Below are 17316 nucleotides of genomic sequence, written 5' to 3'. Positions count from 1 at the left end.
GCGGGGTGCAGGTGTCGCGTCCCGGCGCGGAGCGGGTGTCGGCAGGCGGTGGGATTGCGGTATCCCGCCCGCCCCGCGCCGGGTGCCGGCACCGCCTGTTGCATCGTGCCTCTTGGCTGGTAATTATCCTTGCGCCGCACGGGTAGGAGTCGCTGTAGGATCCAGGGCGGCTCGGTGCGGGGGTAACCGAGGGAGTGCGGGGGTAACCGGGGTCGGACGGCTGGGTTGGGGGCTTAACACGCGGTGTGCGGTGTCGGTGCGCTCCGGGGATGGAAGAGTCGGCTGTGAGGGACACGGAGCTGAGGGCTGAGGGCACACGGTGCCGGCAGCTCTGTTGGACCGGAGTGATGAATACACCCTTACGCCAACGTTCTGTGTCCCCAAACCACCTTTATATACTTTATATATCTCAGCGTTTGTTCTCTACGTTCCTTTTTTTTATCCACAGAGTCCCCCTCCCCAAATGACAACTCCTTTATAAGCAGTGCTAGTTTGGAGAATATCTGAAGGTCATTTCTTTGACTCGCTATGGAAAGTGGAGAGAAGCTGTTTGTGTGTTGCAGATGACTCTGCTGTTTGTCCCCTGCCTGCAAGGTTATAATGCTTTCTTCCCAGAGTGGAAGCGATCGATGTCCCTCCCTGCGCTCCCTCTGCTTCTGCTCCTCCCTTGTGCATGGGTAAAGGTCAGTGAGGGGCAGAGGATGAGGGAAAAATCTCCTATAAATGAAACCATGTAAATGAAATTAAAGGTATGGCCGCAACACGCATAGCAGACGCCAGCGGGGAATTATTTGTGTGAGGCACTGAGGCATTTACATTCGTTTTATGTAATCATCACTCAAGGATCGATAGTATGCCCGAGTGATTCATTGATCGTTTGTTCCCGTGCTAAGCATTGCAAGATTAAAATCAGAGCGTCACAGTTCAGAGATACCTCTGACATCTGCACCATCAGCCCTCCCGTGTTGGGCTGTGAGCTGATTGGGGCAGGACCCACCATGTCACCATCTCTGCACAGCAGTGACATTGATGTCTCCATGGAGGTGTGGCTACCAAGGACTATGGTGGGAACCCATTGCAGCTCCATCCCAGTGCTCTGTGGGAGGTGGGATGGGGTGACTCATGGTACCTTTAGGTCAGATAGGACCAGAGCATGCACCTGGGACTGGGAATCCTTGGAAGTGATGCCTTTGGGGAAGCCTAGAAGCATAACAGGAGATCGGAGTCTTCCTGCTGTTTGTGTTGGTGCTGTTGACAACATGGCACTGGGCTGTGGTCTTTGCTTTGATTTGGTGAGCAGCAGTAGGTGTAATTAAACAAGCCCATGCCAAAATGTGTACTTTCTCTTCAGCTGAATGCTGACTTGAACAGGGTTTGTTGTTGGCTGAGCCCCACTACACCTGGTGTTGTGGGGGTGAGCCAATGGTGCAGGTAATGATGGCACTGTGGCAGTGCGGCCTAGCAAGGCTCTGTCTGGATGGAACCTTTTGGGTAGATCACTAATGATCTGCCCCAGGTGGCTGGTTGGTTGGATGGAGTCTATTAGCTGCTTCCACAGTGATCATCACAGATATCCATCAGTTTTTTCTCTTGAACATACGGTCCTCCATCAGAAATGATACGATTTTCCTTGTTAGTGCAGAACCCACACTTCAGTTTTGAGGCTGGGGGGTGACTGTCCCCCTCTACTCTGCCCTCACAAGGCCCCAGCTGCAGTACTGTGTCCAAGCCTGGGGCCCCCAGTACAGGATGGATACAGAGCTGTTGGAGCATTAGTAGACTTTCTAGATTGTGAATGCATGTCTTTAACTACTACTGTTTCAGGAAGCCATGGAAGTTGTTCCATAAGGTTTTCTTCTGCAAACAAAACTTCAGAATAAGGTGTAAGTGTTTCGTTTTATCTTTACAAGCCATTTTCATGCAGAATGTTGATCATTTGCCCAGATAGATTGTGTGCAATCAAGGGAGGGCTGGATGTGCCTTTGGCAGCCTGGTCTGTGACCCTGCACATAGCAGGGGGATTGACACTGGATGATCATTGTGGTCCTTTTCAACCCAGGCCATTTATGATTCTATGATTTTGGGTGATACTGCTTGGAGCCGGGAGTTACACTTGATCCCTGTGGGTCCCTTCCAACTCAGGATATTCTGTGATTCTATGATTTTGGCTGGGAACAGTCATACGTATGAGCTAAGAAAGCATGCATGCTTTTACATCAGAGAAGCCTCCTTCCTTGCAGCATTTCATTTTCACATCATCCACTGAGCAGGAAATATGGGTAAATGACTTTGGTCCCTTTTGACCAAATATATCTGCAGTCTTTTCTTCTCAGCCTTTTTATACTGGATACTCTAGGATGGAAAGGCATGGTTAAAACTCATGTCAGCATCTTTGGGACAGCAGAATGGCAACACATACATTCCATGTTATACTAATGTCAATGAATCCATAAATTTTTTAGTTAAAAAGGTCACTATGATTTCTGGAATCAACTTTCCCAAAGACAAAGCACAGTAAAACTGCAGCGAAAAGATAACTGTTTCAAAGACTTCAGTATTTTACAACATAGCTTTGTTCCTGTAAACAGAAATAGCTGTATTTCCTATCAGAGGATTGTCTTCCCTCAGTACAGTTCCTGTCATCTTCCTGTTATATTGCTTAATCTGGAAATAAAGCAGTCTTCTAAACTTCTCTAAACGTATAATTTGTTCGTTTTTTTTTTTTTAAGCAAACATTGCCACGTTGGAATGGAATTGCCTATCCCTGTCAATGGCAAATATATATGTATATATATAATATATATATATATTGCTTTTTCATAGTTTTATATGCAGATCATGTTAAATAGCAAAGATGCAAAAAGCAGCAAGTATCTTCTGTTATGGAGAAGTTTCAAGTTGAATCATGGAAGACACGTATCTAAGATTAGGTACTTCTTTGTTTCAGGATTATGAAAAGCTACATGAGAGCATTCTCCAGTTTTTGTATAAACAGAAGCTTCTGGGTGACTGGAAAGTTGTCAATATAGTTTTTTCTTCTGTGGCTTATCATGGAATCATAGAATCATAGAATTACCCAGGTTGGAAAAGACCTTGAAGATCATCAAGTCCAACCACAGCCTAACCATAGTACCCTAACTCTAACAACCCTACACTAAATCATATCCCTGAGCACCACATCTAAATGGCTCTTAAACACATCCAGGGATGGCGATTCAACCACCTCCCTGGGGAGCTTATTCCAGTGCTTAACTACCCTTTCTTTGAAGAAATGTTTCCTGATATCCAACCTAAACTTACCTTGGTGCAACTTGAGGCCATTTCTCCTCATCCAGTCACTTGTCATCAGGGAGAAGAGACTTGCCCCACTTTCACTGTAAGCACCTTTCAGATACTGGAAGAGAGCGATAAGGTCTCCCCTCAGCCTCCTCAGCCCCAGACTAAACAGCCCCAGCTCCCTCAGCCTCTCCTCATAGTGTGGATTTTCCAAGCCCTTCACAAGTCTTGTTGCCCTTCTCTGGACCTACTCCAGCACCTCCATGTCCTTTTTGTACTGAGGTGCCCAAAACTGAACACAGTACTCAAGGTGAGGCCTCACCAATGATGAGTAGATGGGCAGGATGACTTCCCTAGTCCTGCTCACCACACCATTCCTGATACAAGCCAGGATGCTATTGGCCTTCTTGGCTACCTGGGCACACTGCTGGCTCATATTCAGCTGACTGTCCATCAGCACACCAAGGTCCCTTTCCATCAGGCAGCTCTCCAGCCACACTTCCCCAAGCCTGTAGGGTTGCTTGGGATTGTTGTGACCAAAATGCACGACCCGACACTTGGCCCTATTGAAACTCATGCCGTTAACTTTGGCCCATTGATCCAGTCTATCCAGGTCTTTCTGTAGTGCCCTTCTCCCCTCAGGCAGATCAACACTCCCTCCCAACTTATGGGAAGAAATTGAAAGACGAGGTATGAGCGGATCTTCTAGGTAAACACTTCTTAGCATTTACAAGAAAATAAATCACTTAAGCCATATGTTGAAACATCAATTCAAGCTTTATAGCCTTTTTGAAAATTTGAAAGCATCTGTGCTCCTAAGTGTCAATAAAATTTAAAGCATTTATGCCTGGTTGTATACCACGGTGACTTGCTGATATGCTGTAAGGAGAAACATTAAGAACAGATTGTGGTATTTTACTCATGCAATACAAATGCTTGAAAATTTAACTGGTGCTTACTGGTTAAGTTTGGCAAACTATCGTTGATTCTTCCCTCTTACATATATTTGCTGGTTTTATGGCCTCATTTTTTTTTCTCACTTGTGTATCCGGGTCAGAGTTTTCAAAACAAATTGTGGCTTTTACAGTACCCAGTTTAAGACAGGGAAGTAAAAACAGAGAAGTCTCTGTAAAACGCTGATCGTTTGCTGTCAGAAAGCTGTACTCTGTAAGGTCCCAGAGAGCAAAATGCATTAGGCTTTCTGAAAGTCTCTTCTTTTAAGTCTTCCATGTCTCAACCTCATCGTTTGTGAGTTTTCACTCAAGAAATGGCAAAGATTACACAAGATACTTGAATGAAGTTTTGCAGGTACAGAGAGGTCATTTGCATGTTTGTGATTTGATCAGCTTGGCTTTAATGAACAACACTAATCAGAGCTGTGATTAAAACAAAGGTGAGCAATAGGCTGCAATCTCAGAACGTATAATTTTACTGATGAATAACATGAAGTAGTTCAAGTGTTCCTTTAAAAAAACCCTTTGTTTCTCTTAGCAGTTCTGCATTAAAAAAGCACTCAACTTGCCATTTCTGGGTGTGCTCTCCCAGTGGCTTGGGCTCTGTTCATTAGGAGAGATTCATCCTCACCAGATACTTTCTAGTAACACCTATGCAGTTACTCCTAGGACTAAGACACTGCTGTATAGATTGTTATCTACCAGTTTGAGTGGATTTGGACAAAAACATTGACTGCACTTCCCTTGCTAAATGTCTAAAATCATTGGAAAACATCCTCACCAGTAGACCCAAAGCCTAACAAGTGGGCTGGTGGGGTTAATGCAGTATAAGAGTGCGGTGCTCTTCCTTTTTACCTGATGGGAGAGCTTAGGTGCCATCAAGTGATGAGCCTGGGGCATCTTCTGCCTGTAAGCTCATACAATAGTTGGTCCTCATGGGTGGTGTGAGGATACATCAGGGCAGAGAAGTTAACACTGTGCTATTCCCTTCCTGATGAAGCGAGGTTGTCATCCTCTGTGGGTCTCCTGTTCTCACCAAATACTGTTCTTCAGAAATAGCACTGACCGTAAACTCTTTAAAAAGAAACTGCCTTTCATAGGCATGTCACTGAGATCTGCAGAAGTTGCTGGTTTTTACATCATACTGAAAGTGTCAATATATACAGGATGTTTGGGACAAATAGTTAAAAGTCCTGCAAGGGGGAAGTAGTGTTCTGTGCCTTTTACGATGGTATCCATGTTACAGGATGGGCCAGTAGTCAGTTCTGTGATTTTTATGTTACGAATAAAGTTCTTTTATCTTCTGCTCGCCTCAGACAAATCGCTGTGTCAGAAAGAGGTAGTTGGCAGAAAATGAGAAAGGGTTATAGTCAGAGAAAGAAAATGTTCGTGCTAAAGGTTCTTTAGACTCGTCTTCAATCTCCTGTATATAAGTGGATAGCTGACATGTTTTTCATCTGATTTCTGGTACCAGGAGGAATTAAAATATTTTAAAGGCTGCCATCTCCTGCCTACTTTTCATTTCATTTATCACTGGTGATACTACATGCATTCATTTTTCAAGCCAACTTAAAAACACCCCTCCAATGAAGACTATCACTTCACACTGATTTTCAGATCACCTTCCTGTCTAGCCTTGCTGAACAGCTATGCATTTGCCTTTGTGTGTAGTTCTCATTTGCATCCCAATACCCAAGCTTCATCAAAATCTACTTTCATAATTGCAAGTCCCACACAAACAAGTGGAAAGTTTTGGGCAAGCAGAATTTTGGGAGAGGATGGAATGGCCAGTGGCTAAACCACTGTTTCAGACCATGAGTTATCACTCTTGTGGATATGCACATATAGGTGTATATATATATATAATATGTATATTTTTATACACTAGAATTAAAATGCATTAGTCAACTACAGCTCGGTTGCTACCAGCTTTTGAACTAGTTTGTGTAAGGTGGGATTTCAAAACTCCCACATTTGCATTAGGTGCACATAACCAATGTTGTGGGGGTATTTCCAAGAAATGATGGTCAGAAGAGTGCAGCCTTTCCTTAAGTGCTCACTAATTTTCTAAGTGTTGCTTGGAAGACCTGTTGGAAAGATGGTGCAACTTAAGGCCATTCCCTCTCATCCAGTCACTGTTACTTGGGAGAAGATGCCAACCCCCACTTTGTCACAGTCTCAGGCACTGTAGAGAGCTATAAGTTCTCCCCTGAGCCTCTTCTTCTCCAGACTCAATAATCCCCGTTCCCTCAGCTGCTCCTTATAAGATGTGCTCCAGACCTCTCGCAGGTTTATTGCCTTTCTCTGGACACACATCAGGGCCTCAGTGCCTTTCTTGTAGTGAGGGGTCCAAAACTGAACACAGTACTCGAGGTTCAGCCTCACCAGAGTTGAGTACAGGATCATTTCCCTGCTGCTGCTGTCTGCACTGTTTCTGATACAAGCCAAGATGCTGTTGGCCTTCTTGGCCACCTGGCCACACTGCTGGCTCATGTTCAGCCAATATAAACCATAACTCAGATTTTCTTAAACACCATTTAAAAATAAAATAAAATAATAATTTAAAAAAAAACAAAACACCACAAAAACTGGGACCAGATTTGTCAGGAAAGAGAATAACATTTTCCCAAAAATAAGGATGCAGCAGGTACAAGTTTGTTGGATTCAACAATATTTTTGTCATCCTGCAGCCTCAACCTAGCAGTGACCTTCATCTTTGCCCCACAGAATGGTGGTGAGCCCCTGACGCTGAGCTGGGAGCAGAGCCTGCTCTGAGCACAACTGCAATGAGACTGGAAATGAAACCCCATGGGTCAGGCATTTGCTGTCCAGATTTTGTAGGAGTTGGGTTGTTTTTTTTGGTATGTGCTGGAGAAACACAGCAAGTTCCTCCTGGGGAAAGCAAACTTCCTCAGCAGATAGGGAACCAGTAACTACACTGAGGAGTTTCTGAAGAGCATCTTGTGGCAGTTTCAGTGCAGAATTTGGGGCCAGTGACTCCAGGCTTGGAAAATGCATGTGAGAAGTGGGGCTTGTGAACCGAATGCTCAAAGAAACAGTAAGAAGAATGTTGGTGTGGGAGCAAGTAAATAGGAACTGGTAGGGTAGGAATCAGGAGGAGTGAGGAAATGGCAGGAGGAAGGGAGAGAATGAAAAAAAAAATACAGAAAATGGGCAAAGAGAAAATGAGAGAATAAAGAGAAATGTGTAAAACAAAAGAGGAAGAAATACAGCAATATGATTTTTAAAGAAGCTGAGCGAAAAAAAATGAAAAACAAGCCAACAGCAAAACAAATGGTTTATGAAGGTGAGTTTTCCAACACTTAAAAGAATTTAAAATCAAAGTATAATGACAGAGTATACACGAAGATATGCTTGCAAGCATGCCTGTGTGCACAGAAGATTTCATTCTGTTGTGTAAGTGTTCATGTGCAGGTTTCTTTCTGGATCCAAAGCAAACCACATCCCTCTTTTCTAAGACCCTTGGCAAAAAGCTGCTGGTGGAGAACTTGTTCTAGAGAGCAGATTCATCTGTAATTGTGTTTATTTTCCCCCTGCCTTTGCAGCAGAAAGTGGGTACTTGAATTCTGGCGGTGGAATTGCCTTTGCTCCCAGAGCAGGAAAGGGAGGGAGTGCAGGGAAGCCCGTTGTGCTGCAGTGCCAAAGCCACCAGGAGGTGACATTGAGACTAGAAGTCTAACAAATAAAGAAGGTTGCTTAACTGTGAGACAGCCTTTGTGTGATTCAGATGCTTAAAAATCACGGCTTTATTTCCTCCCAGCTTTGCAAAACAACTGTCACAATAATTATAATTTAAAATAAAGCATTTGTTTTCCTTCTGCTTCTCCATACTTTTTACTTCTGCAAGCCTCTGAGCCGCTGAAATCCCATATTCACTCATTTCTCCCAATCATGAAGATGAAATATTTCCTGAAACACAGCAGCTTAGAAACCAGGGAAAGTCAGGATTTAGCTGACACTCTGCTTTTCAGAGTAGTAAAAACAGAATCGAGAGAGTCAGTATTGTTGCAATAGTATTAGTGAATGCCACTTGTGAACCCTTATCCTTCTGGAGCTGGGTTTATCAGCTTGTAGAGTCAATGTCGATCCCTGTATAAGACACGAGGATCCATCATTTTTCCATGACAGCCTGAGGAGCATTAGTTCTTTTCTTCTACTTAAAATCCATGATAAACCACTGTCCTTATTGCTCTTTTTTGTGTTAATAATGGCCAGACTTTTCTGACCCATTCTTTCTCCCACACCAAGTATAAACACAAGATTAGCCTTTACGCTGTTATTAATATTTCACTAGTACTCCCTATTGCAACAAATGGATAGTTCTGCTCAATAATTCATGGCTGGGTGTAGCCTATAAAATTTGTATTGGGGTGTACGCTTTCATGTTACTTATTTATTATTGCTTTCGTTTTACAGGAGTTTTTTTTCTTTGCTACTTCATTTTTCACTCGCATAAATGCCTCTCGCTCAAAGTTCAAACTGCCTGCGGGAAATCAATCTTGTTCTTTGTGTCTTGTAAGTAAGACTGAGCTCTTAGCACAAGTGCCTGGGGCTTGGCCCTAAGTAAAACCTTCAGACACAGATCTCCTGCTTCAGTGTAAAGGATCTCTTTGGAGCAAATGATTTTCCACTTTGGTACCAAAACTCACAGCCCAGATTTCACCCCTAGCCTTGGAGATATCTGCTCTATCACGATTGATAACTGTATGGCCTACTCTGCCAACAGACAGTATCCTCTTCTAGGTCCCCCACATACATTCAGGGGAGCGTAACTCTTTGTAGGTTGGTTGTACTCCCTCTTTAGGAGTGATCTTTTGCTTTGCTTTGTGGAAACTGTCTACCCATATCATCCTCGATCTGTATAACTCATCTGGATTACCAAGCAGTGCAACTTGTCATTGAAACCAAAGTAAAGATTTCCTTAGAAGACTCAAAGCCAGAGTTAGGAGTTTGAAAACTGGAAGCTGCACAAGCATGCAGAATCATCCTGGTTACTCTTGTGTCCAGGTATAGGGAAAAGAGTAAAGTATGGAAAGCTGCTCATTCTTGGAATGACCCCAGCAAAAAAAATGCCCTTCTCTATATGAAATAACTTCTTTTTACATGCCTCCATCTCTCCGTGGGCCAGTGTACAAGTCTAGATGTTGCTCCATGCAGCATGTCACTGCTGTTTCTTGGCTGTTACAACAGGGACATGGCTGTAGGTGGGCCCTGGCACAGAGGTGCTGGAGATCCCATATACCAGGGAAGGGAGTTATGGTGGCACATTGCTCTATCTGGAGGTGAAGTGACTCTGCCCTACTCATTCCTTGAACAAGCTGAGACAGTAAGATGCTGTTATTGCACCGAGATTTTCTGGTATTGTGATATACATCCCCCCCCCCCAAAAAAAATACTCCCAGGATCCATACTGTGATAAGTTCAGTGGTTTCACCCATCATTACTTTGCATTCTCAGGACTTTTTTAGGCAGGTGGGATACAGTTCTTAGGGTCTGCTTTCAGAAACAAAGCAGACATGCCAGTGCTGTAATCACTAGTGGCTGCAGGAAGCGACACCAACTTTAGCAGGGACAAGAACAGGGTCACACTGAACAAAGCTGTAACTCAGATGTGCACTGAAATGCAGTGGGAATTGGACTGGGTCCTTTGTATTTTTATGACAGTAAGATAATGCTTCTCTAAATTAGATCACTTATTAAATAATTTCATTTAATTTTGATTTGCCCTATTTTTTCACAGACAGTGAGGCTCTGGGTTCAGTTAAAACTGTGTCATTCAAACAAAGACTTTTTGCAGGTCCATGGGAACCTTCCACTGACATCTGTGAAGATCTGTGTGCCTATCCCCACTCTTCTCCACACCACACGCTTTCCATCCTGTACATTTTATTGCACGGACAGCGTGTATACAATCCATGACTGCATCAGCAGAGGTGAGGAAGGCATTGCATTATGTGACCATGTGATTTTATAAAGCATGACTTTTGGAGAAACTGATGTAGAAGCAGCCTGGAAAAAGGCAGAAAAGGCTATTGCAGGAATATCCTTTCTTGATTCCTACCAGGAGACTGTTGCCTGGGGCAGATCCCTTCTCAGTCCTCTGCTGGGGATGCTTGTTCACACAAAGTGTGACTGTTGATCAGCCATATTTTGTTTTTAAGCATGGGACAGCAATGGACATTGAACTCAGTATTGCAGCACATCCTATTGTGACACCAGCTTGTCTTGCTAACCGTAAGCGTGCCTTATTACAAAATACACACTACTTATACTGAAGAGTTAGGATTAATAACTCTTCTAAAACTGATACTACAATGATTGCCTGCAGCATTCTGCCCTGTGTAAGAGATTACACTAGAGAGCCTGTTGTTATATCCTGTCCTATAGTCATACATTGTCCTCAGTGCCACAAATGAACATTACACGGGTATGAATCAACCACTTGCAGGCTGGAGTTGATTGCTGCATCCCACCAGCTAAATGTAATTCAGTGCTGCCCATTGAAATTGTTATTTGTCTGATGGCTCACGGTGCAGAATTTAAATAGGGTATTGTGCCAGAACTTCAGCTGGAGTTGTGTGCAAAGAATACTTAAGCTTAATGCCGCTTGGTGAAACAGCATTATTGGGAGTACACAGAGACACCCCAGAAGGCCTTGAAATAAGGCAGAAAAATGGGAAAGGATTCATGGTCCACATGACAAGTGCCTCAAAATCTTTATTTTGTACTTCCTTTTAAATCCTTTTAAATCCTCTCCCCACTGAACTTGCATCTCCGAGCATTGTTTAGGTGGTGCATATTGGGACATGCTGGTATTAATCAATGCAGTACACTGAACACACAGAACTGAGTGCATTCTAAGATTAATAGAAACTTACACACATTTGAGAGGAAAATCTGAGTTTCTCATCTACCTTCTATGTAAACTCAAATAACCCAAGAGAGGATATTGCAAACATCTCTGGTAAGGAAACACCTACCTCTGGTTTTCCTGTGCAAGTTATATGTTACATTTAAAGCAAGCAGTGAAATACCAAATAATGGCCTGGAATTTGGTGTCCTCTTCCCTGTGTTGCAGCATTCAAGGAGATGCTTTGGAGAGCAGCAGAAATCATTAGGGATTTTTAAAAAGCCTATAAGAAGAAAGTTGGGACAAACACTTACCAGGCTGGTGTTAAACATCCTAGAAAAGGAAGGAGGAAGAAGAGCTGTGGCACAGTCTGTCACATAATGAAATGCAATAGAGGATGCAGATAATGAAATGCACATAATGAAATGCAATAGAGGAATACCTTGTCAAATAACAAGAAGCCAAAGTGGTGTTGTATTAACTTGAAAGCCAATTTAAAACACCATCCCCAGTCTTCACATTTACATCATGGAAATCCTTCCCACGCTGTGTATAAGGATTTGCTGCTCAAGTTACAACAGAACTGTTCAGGGACAGAAGAAACTGGAAAATATACAGGTGATTTCTGTACAGAATCACTGTGAGAATATCAAAGAGATAACTGGGCATTTATTTTTCTAATGGACATGCTATCAGAATGCTATCAGAAATACCTTCAATATGTTTCAATACAGTAAATCTATGTGTGCTTCAAGGATGGGATCATAAGTATGGGGATTTTGTTCATGAGAGGGTTTTCCTGAAGTCCCATACATTATCATGTAGCTGATGGTCCGGCTCGTATAGTGAATCCTGACTACATAAATCTACTCAATTTGGTTCTTTTTTCAGCTGTGTATTTGCAAAGGTAAAAGTTAAAACAGAAGTTATATAAAAAAGGTGAAGGATCATTCTTCAACCTGTGGAAAGTAGTGGGAATTTTTCTGTTAATGTTGAACACTTCTTAAAATCCCCATGGGTCAATGAATCACTTTTGTCTTTTGATGTTATATTTTCAGTTCTCTTAATGCTCTTCTTTCATCAGCATTGAAAGACAACTTGTGTTTGCATCCATATTTAATGCTTTTGTGTTTGACCCTCTGTGTATCTGGGAAATGTGTCCTTGAAGTCAGTGCCAGTTGTGAGCTCAGTGAGTGCTGCGTCCTGTGTGATGCCTTCCAGCACAAGATCTTTGGACACCAGCATAGCTAAGGGCAGCAGCACATGAAGTATGAGGAGAGGTGGAGAAGTCTTGTTCAAGGAGAAAGCTGAGAGACACTTTCTTGTACCTACCTAACTGGAGCTGATAGAGAAGACTGAAACAGACTTTATTTTAGAAGTGTACCATGAGAATAAAAAGCAACAACCTGCAACAAGGGAAATTCCAGCTGCATGCAAGGAAAAAAGTGTTCACAGCAAGTGCAGTCAAATGTTGGTAGAGGTTGCACAGAGGTGCTGAGGAGTCTCCATCCTTGGAGACACTACCATAGAATCACTGAACCACCAAGTCTGGAAAAGACCTCCAAGATCATCCAGTCCAACCATCCACCTGCCAGTATTTCCCCACTAAACCGCTGTCCCTTGGTACAACAGCTAAATGTTTCTTGAACACCTCCAGGGACGTTAACTTACCCACCTCTCTGTGCAGCCTGTTCCAGGACATCACCTCTCTTTCATAGAAGAAATTTTTCCTAACATCCAATATGAGTCTCCCCTGGCACTACTTGTAGCCATTCCCTCTCATCCTATTCCTAGTTGCTTCACAGCCAACATTGCTGTGACTGCAGGGAGTAGGACTGCAGATGTCGAAGCTAAAACATGTCTGATTTTATTGCAAAGGAGAGAAGGAGTAAAATTGCGTGTGTGCACGCGTGCAGTCAGTGAAAGAGAAAGAAACAGAAGAGAGGTAAAATTATGAGGAGGTGGTGAGGAAGACCAGAGAATGCTAAATTTCCTTATAAAGACAAAATCATCTATTTCATCTATGACGTTTTGTTACCCGCCACTTCCTCCACAGGGCTCAGTCTTGGGCTTGCACTCTTGGGCTCAAGTTGCTCTGCAGATTTGCTTGGCGTGCAGCAACCCGTTTCAACATCCACTTTGCAGCTTACCATCCCACAGTAAGTCTTATTTTTTTTTAAGAAGAACTTCCCTTTCTATTGGACTTGCAGCTGACGAGCACTTGTTCCACTAGTTGGGACCTACAAGCGTGAGCCTGGGAGGTAAGAGCACAGCACCTGCTGTTTTTCAACAAGCTGCCCTCACTGAGCGTGCAGGCAGTTGAACTGAACAGGAAATTGTGGTTGCCATGAAGGAGTATGAGTTTGCTTTGTGTGTGAAGCATTTTCTAGTTGTCTCATGCAGAGCCTTCATAAGGACCTTCAGGATATTGGGTGGATGTAGTTGAGCAGTGTTTGAGTGGGGTGGTTGCCTTTGAATGATAGGATTAGTTGGCAGGATGGGAAGAAGTAAGCTGTTGTTTAGTGGATCCCTGTAAAAGGGTGATTCTAACTCCAGTGATGAAAAACATCCACTCATAAACCTGGTGTATTTCAGCTAGTTTTATTTACATTGTGCTCTGCTGCCTGTGAGGACATTCTTTGTAGGCTGTTACAAGCGTAGTTTTGCTCTCCAGAGAATAAATAAAACTGATTAATTGGGATCCTGATTATAATAGAGATTTCTGCTTTAAAAAGAAAAACAAATAAAAAAGCAGTAATATGGATTGATCCTGACATTGTATCTGCCTTTTAATGTCTTGATGGTTGAAGTTGGTCAGACTTATCCTGTGACTTCTTTGGGATTTCAGCTTGGGCTGTAGATGAACTTTGACTTGCAAATGACTACAAAAATGCTATTGAGAACAGGAATATTTGGTCTTACATTTTTGCTCTGTAAGAGCTGTAGGTATATGTTTTTGTTCCTCAGTATGTAAATTTGGCCAGAACACTGTAAACTGACCCATAAGCCCGCAAGCAACTTGACTTTTCAAACAAACAGGGTATTTTTTTGTTAGTTTAGACAGTTCTTGCTTGAGTAACCCCTCACTGCTGTGGATCCCAAGTGAAGATTACCCCCAGTAAAAGGCAGATTAGATAGTGTGGCCAGAGATGTGGAGGGTGCTCAGGAGAAGGCTGTTTGATTGCCTTGATAGAAACAGATCATGCCCTGAAATCTCTTGTTTGGAGAAACTCCGATATGAAGCAGTTCACCCTCCCAAGATGGCACTGGAAAGGCTGCGGAGGCCTGGGGATGTGGCTCTTCTGGGCAGAGAGGAGGAGGGGAAATCCCCTCCATGGTGGGAAACTCCACCAAAATGTGAATGCTAGAACCAGGAAGGACTGGGAAGTACCTGCCTGCCTGCTGATAGCTACTGTGGGGATTTCTGCTTCAATCCTGACTGTGGAGCCCAGCTTTGTTTAACTAAGGAAAATGTGCACAAAGTAGATTAGAAGAGGGAGCAGGGGTTGTATTATGCTGTGGTTTTGAAGTGTTTCCTCAGTTGCATCTAGTGTGAGTCTGGACTCACACTTCTGTTATAGTTGTAAATGATCATAGAATCATAGAATGGCCTGGGTTGAAAAGGACCACAGTGATCATTGAGTTCCAACCCCCCTGCTATGTGCAGGGTCACCAACCACCAGACCAGGCTGCCCAGAGCCACATCCAGCCTGGCCTTGAATGCCTGCAGGAATGGGCATGATGAGGTCCTCTATACAACTTGTGATATTTAAACGAGTCCAGTGGTGTTTGTTCTTCCTCCCTACCCACAAAACCTGCTATCCATGCCATATCATTGTATTATGCACATTGAGTAATGTGGAGGAGAAGAGGTCAAGAAAATACAGCACATTCAGAAATGTAGCTGATTTTCATACTCTAATCCTTTCATGCAAAGCAGCAGACTCCAGTGAAATGCTGATACAAAGTGTAAAATACTTATCAAAATGAAAAATATGTATGAAGAAAACTTGAAATGCATCCAGCATCCTGAATCCAGCTGTGTTGTAGGATGCATTGGTTGCTCTGTGCATCTTTTCAATCATCAAAGGGGAAAGCTGCAGAACAGAGAATAAACCACGTGGGGGATTGCACTGGTTTCGCTCAGCCTGCTTGAAAATTGCTTGCTGTGATAGGTTACTGGGAAGTGGTAATGATTGATAAGTGGGGCTTCTAATGCAGAGGCAGAGCCCAGGGGGAGGAATGGGTGAGACAAGTGGAGGATGTTTGGGGCTCAAGGAGCACAACAAAAAGTCAAGGGGAGGTTCAGGTTGTATCAAACCCGTAGGAAAGTAGGATGGTAGGAAAAATTTCTTCTCCTAAATAGTGGTGAGGCAGTGGCACAGGCTGCCCAGGGAGATGGTGGAGTCACCATCCCTGGAGGTGTTCAAGAACTGTGAGGAGTGGCACTGAGTGATGTGCTCAGTGGGCAGTATTGGTGGTATGCGGATGGTTGGACTAGATGGTCTTAGAGATCTTTCCAGCCTTAAAGATTCTGTGATTCTATGATAAGATATTGTTCAGGGGGAATGGACACAAGAGGACTCTGCCTCTACTTGCTCCATTTGCTGATGCAGTTGCCCAGTGCAAGTTCAGTGAATTGAGGTGGAATCATCTAAAAATATATATCCATCTACTTTTTATGTTGGGAACATGTTTTTAATATTTTCCTTGCACAGAGGAACTGCTTTCCTGCCAGGGAGCTGGAAATATCAGCTGTGGTCTCCTTGTCTTGTGTCAGACACAGCTCTTGCAGGACATCTGGAACTGAGTCAGGACTTTGTGACCAGACCTTATGCCATGGGTTTGTGGTATGACTACATCACAGGAACAGGAAGAGAGGTTTATAACTGTCTGCTCCAGGGTTTTGTGCCTTGTCTGAAACCCTGGTCATGGTAGGGAAGGCATAGAGTAACTCTGTGTACCTGGAGATGCTTCACCATAGTGGGTAAAGTTGAGGCCAGGCAGATCAGGGCTTTCTATTCCAAATAGGAAATCTGCTGAGAGACAAGCTGTTTCTCATCATGGCTTGGGTTAAAAACAACAAAAAAAGGGGAAGAAAAAAATCACACAAAGCTTTCAGAAGTCAAAATGTTCCTATTTTTATGGAATTCCCATTTTTTTTCCCCTTATAACATAGCTAGGCTGTACTGGTAAAGGGATGGAAAAGACAAGTGACTCAACAAAAAATGTAAAAGTCTACTAGATCAATATTTTTTCTTAATTAAGAAGAGATTTGCAGGCTTTGATGTAAAAAAAACAATATACACATGTACTGCATCTCCCTGGTGTGTTGCAAGAGGACAGTATTTATGGCTTCACCGCTCTGTGTCCTCAGGCCTTAATTTCCATGAAGGACGAGCGTTCTCTGCTGCTGGGTGACATATTGGAAAGAGTTCTCTTTTCCTCTGCAAGCTCTGTGGATTTTTCCTTCCTATGGCCTGTTGATTCATGTTTGATTTAGGATCCAGGTGCTTTATAAAACAGAACATTAAGAGAATAACTCATGGAGCATCACCAAGTTGCTTTCTAAACAGTGACAAATGTCTTTTCTCTGTGCTTCTTCAAATTCTGCATGAAATAAAATATCTGAAGCTCAACAATCTCAGCAGCTGTATTCATGGTGAGATTTTTTCTGCTGCAGTTACTCGTTTTTTACAATACCTTTGAGGCAGAGATTGTCATTTAGTATAGGCTGAATTGGGAACTCCTAACAAATATCAGAGAGGAAGTATTTGCCACAGCTTCACAAAGATTCCTGTTTGTATTCCAAAAGTAAGATCCTATCCAGATGGAAACCACTGTGACAATTTGAATAAATCACATGCTGCTAATAGACCCAAGTATGTTTTTACCTTAGGATTTGTAATTTCTTTCAGTATTGTTCAGGAAATTGAAAACAAAACTGATTCTGGTTTTTATTGTACATCACTAGCAGAGAAAAAACTATCACAAATAAGTATCTAGGCAATCTGGGTGGAAGCTGTAACACCAGTCTACAGTAGAAGGCACCAATGTGACTGTTTGTTTAAGCTGGAGCTGATCATGGAATGTTGATCATTGAATTACCCAGGCTGGAAAAGACCTTAAAGATCATCAGGTCCAATCACAGCCTAACCAGCACCTAACTCTAACAACCTTCTGCTAAATCCTATCCCTGAGTACCACATCCAAACG

General features: G+C 43.0%; 1 protein-coding gene across 7 annotated transcripts in view; it reads left to right on the top strand.

Annotated features, from left to right (window-relative positions):
* The first annotated feature begins 31 nt into the window (after positions 1-31).
* Positions 32-17316, top strand: part of LCP1 (lymphocyte cytosolic protein 1) — a 37685-nt gene continuing 20400 nt past the window's right edge. For 3 of the 7 annotated variants that reach the window (XM_032442094.1, XM_032442093.1, XM_032442092.1), the window contains exon 1: positions 10151-10183. In XM_032442094.1, coding sequence (XP_032297985.1) covers positions 10166-10183 — 18 coding nt within the window. In that variant the 5' untranslated portion in view covers positions 10151-10165. Of the gene's footprint in view, positions 120-10150; positions 10184-13134; positions 13362-17316 lie in introns of those variants that run through there. The other 4 variants (XM_032442096.1, XM_032442097.1, XM_015851778.2 and 1 more) reach the window with 4 other exon arrangements.

The sequence above is a fragment of the Coturnix japonica genome, chromosome 1 (genome assembly GCF_001577835.2).
Source record: "Coturnix japonica isolate 7356 chromosome 1, Coturnix japonica 2.1, whole genome shotgun sequence".
NCBI classification, from domain to species: domain Eukaryota; kingdom Metazoa; phylum Chordata; class Aves; order Galliformes; family Phasianidae; genus Coturnix; species Coturnix japonica.
Note: the sequence above shows the minus strand (reverse complement) of the source record. Positions and strands in the feature narration are given on the sequence as shown.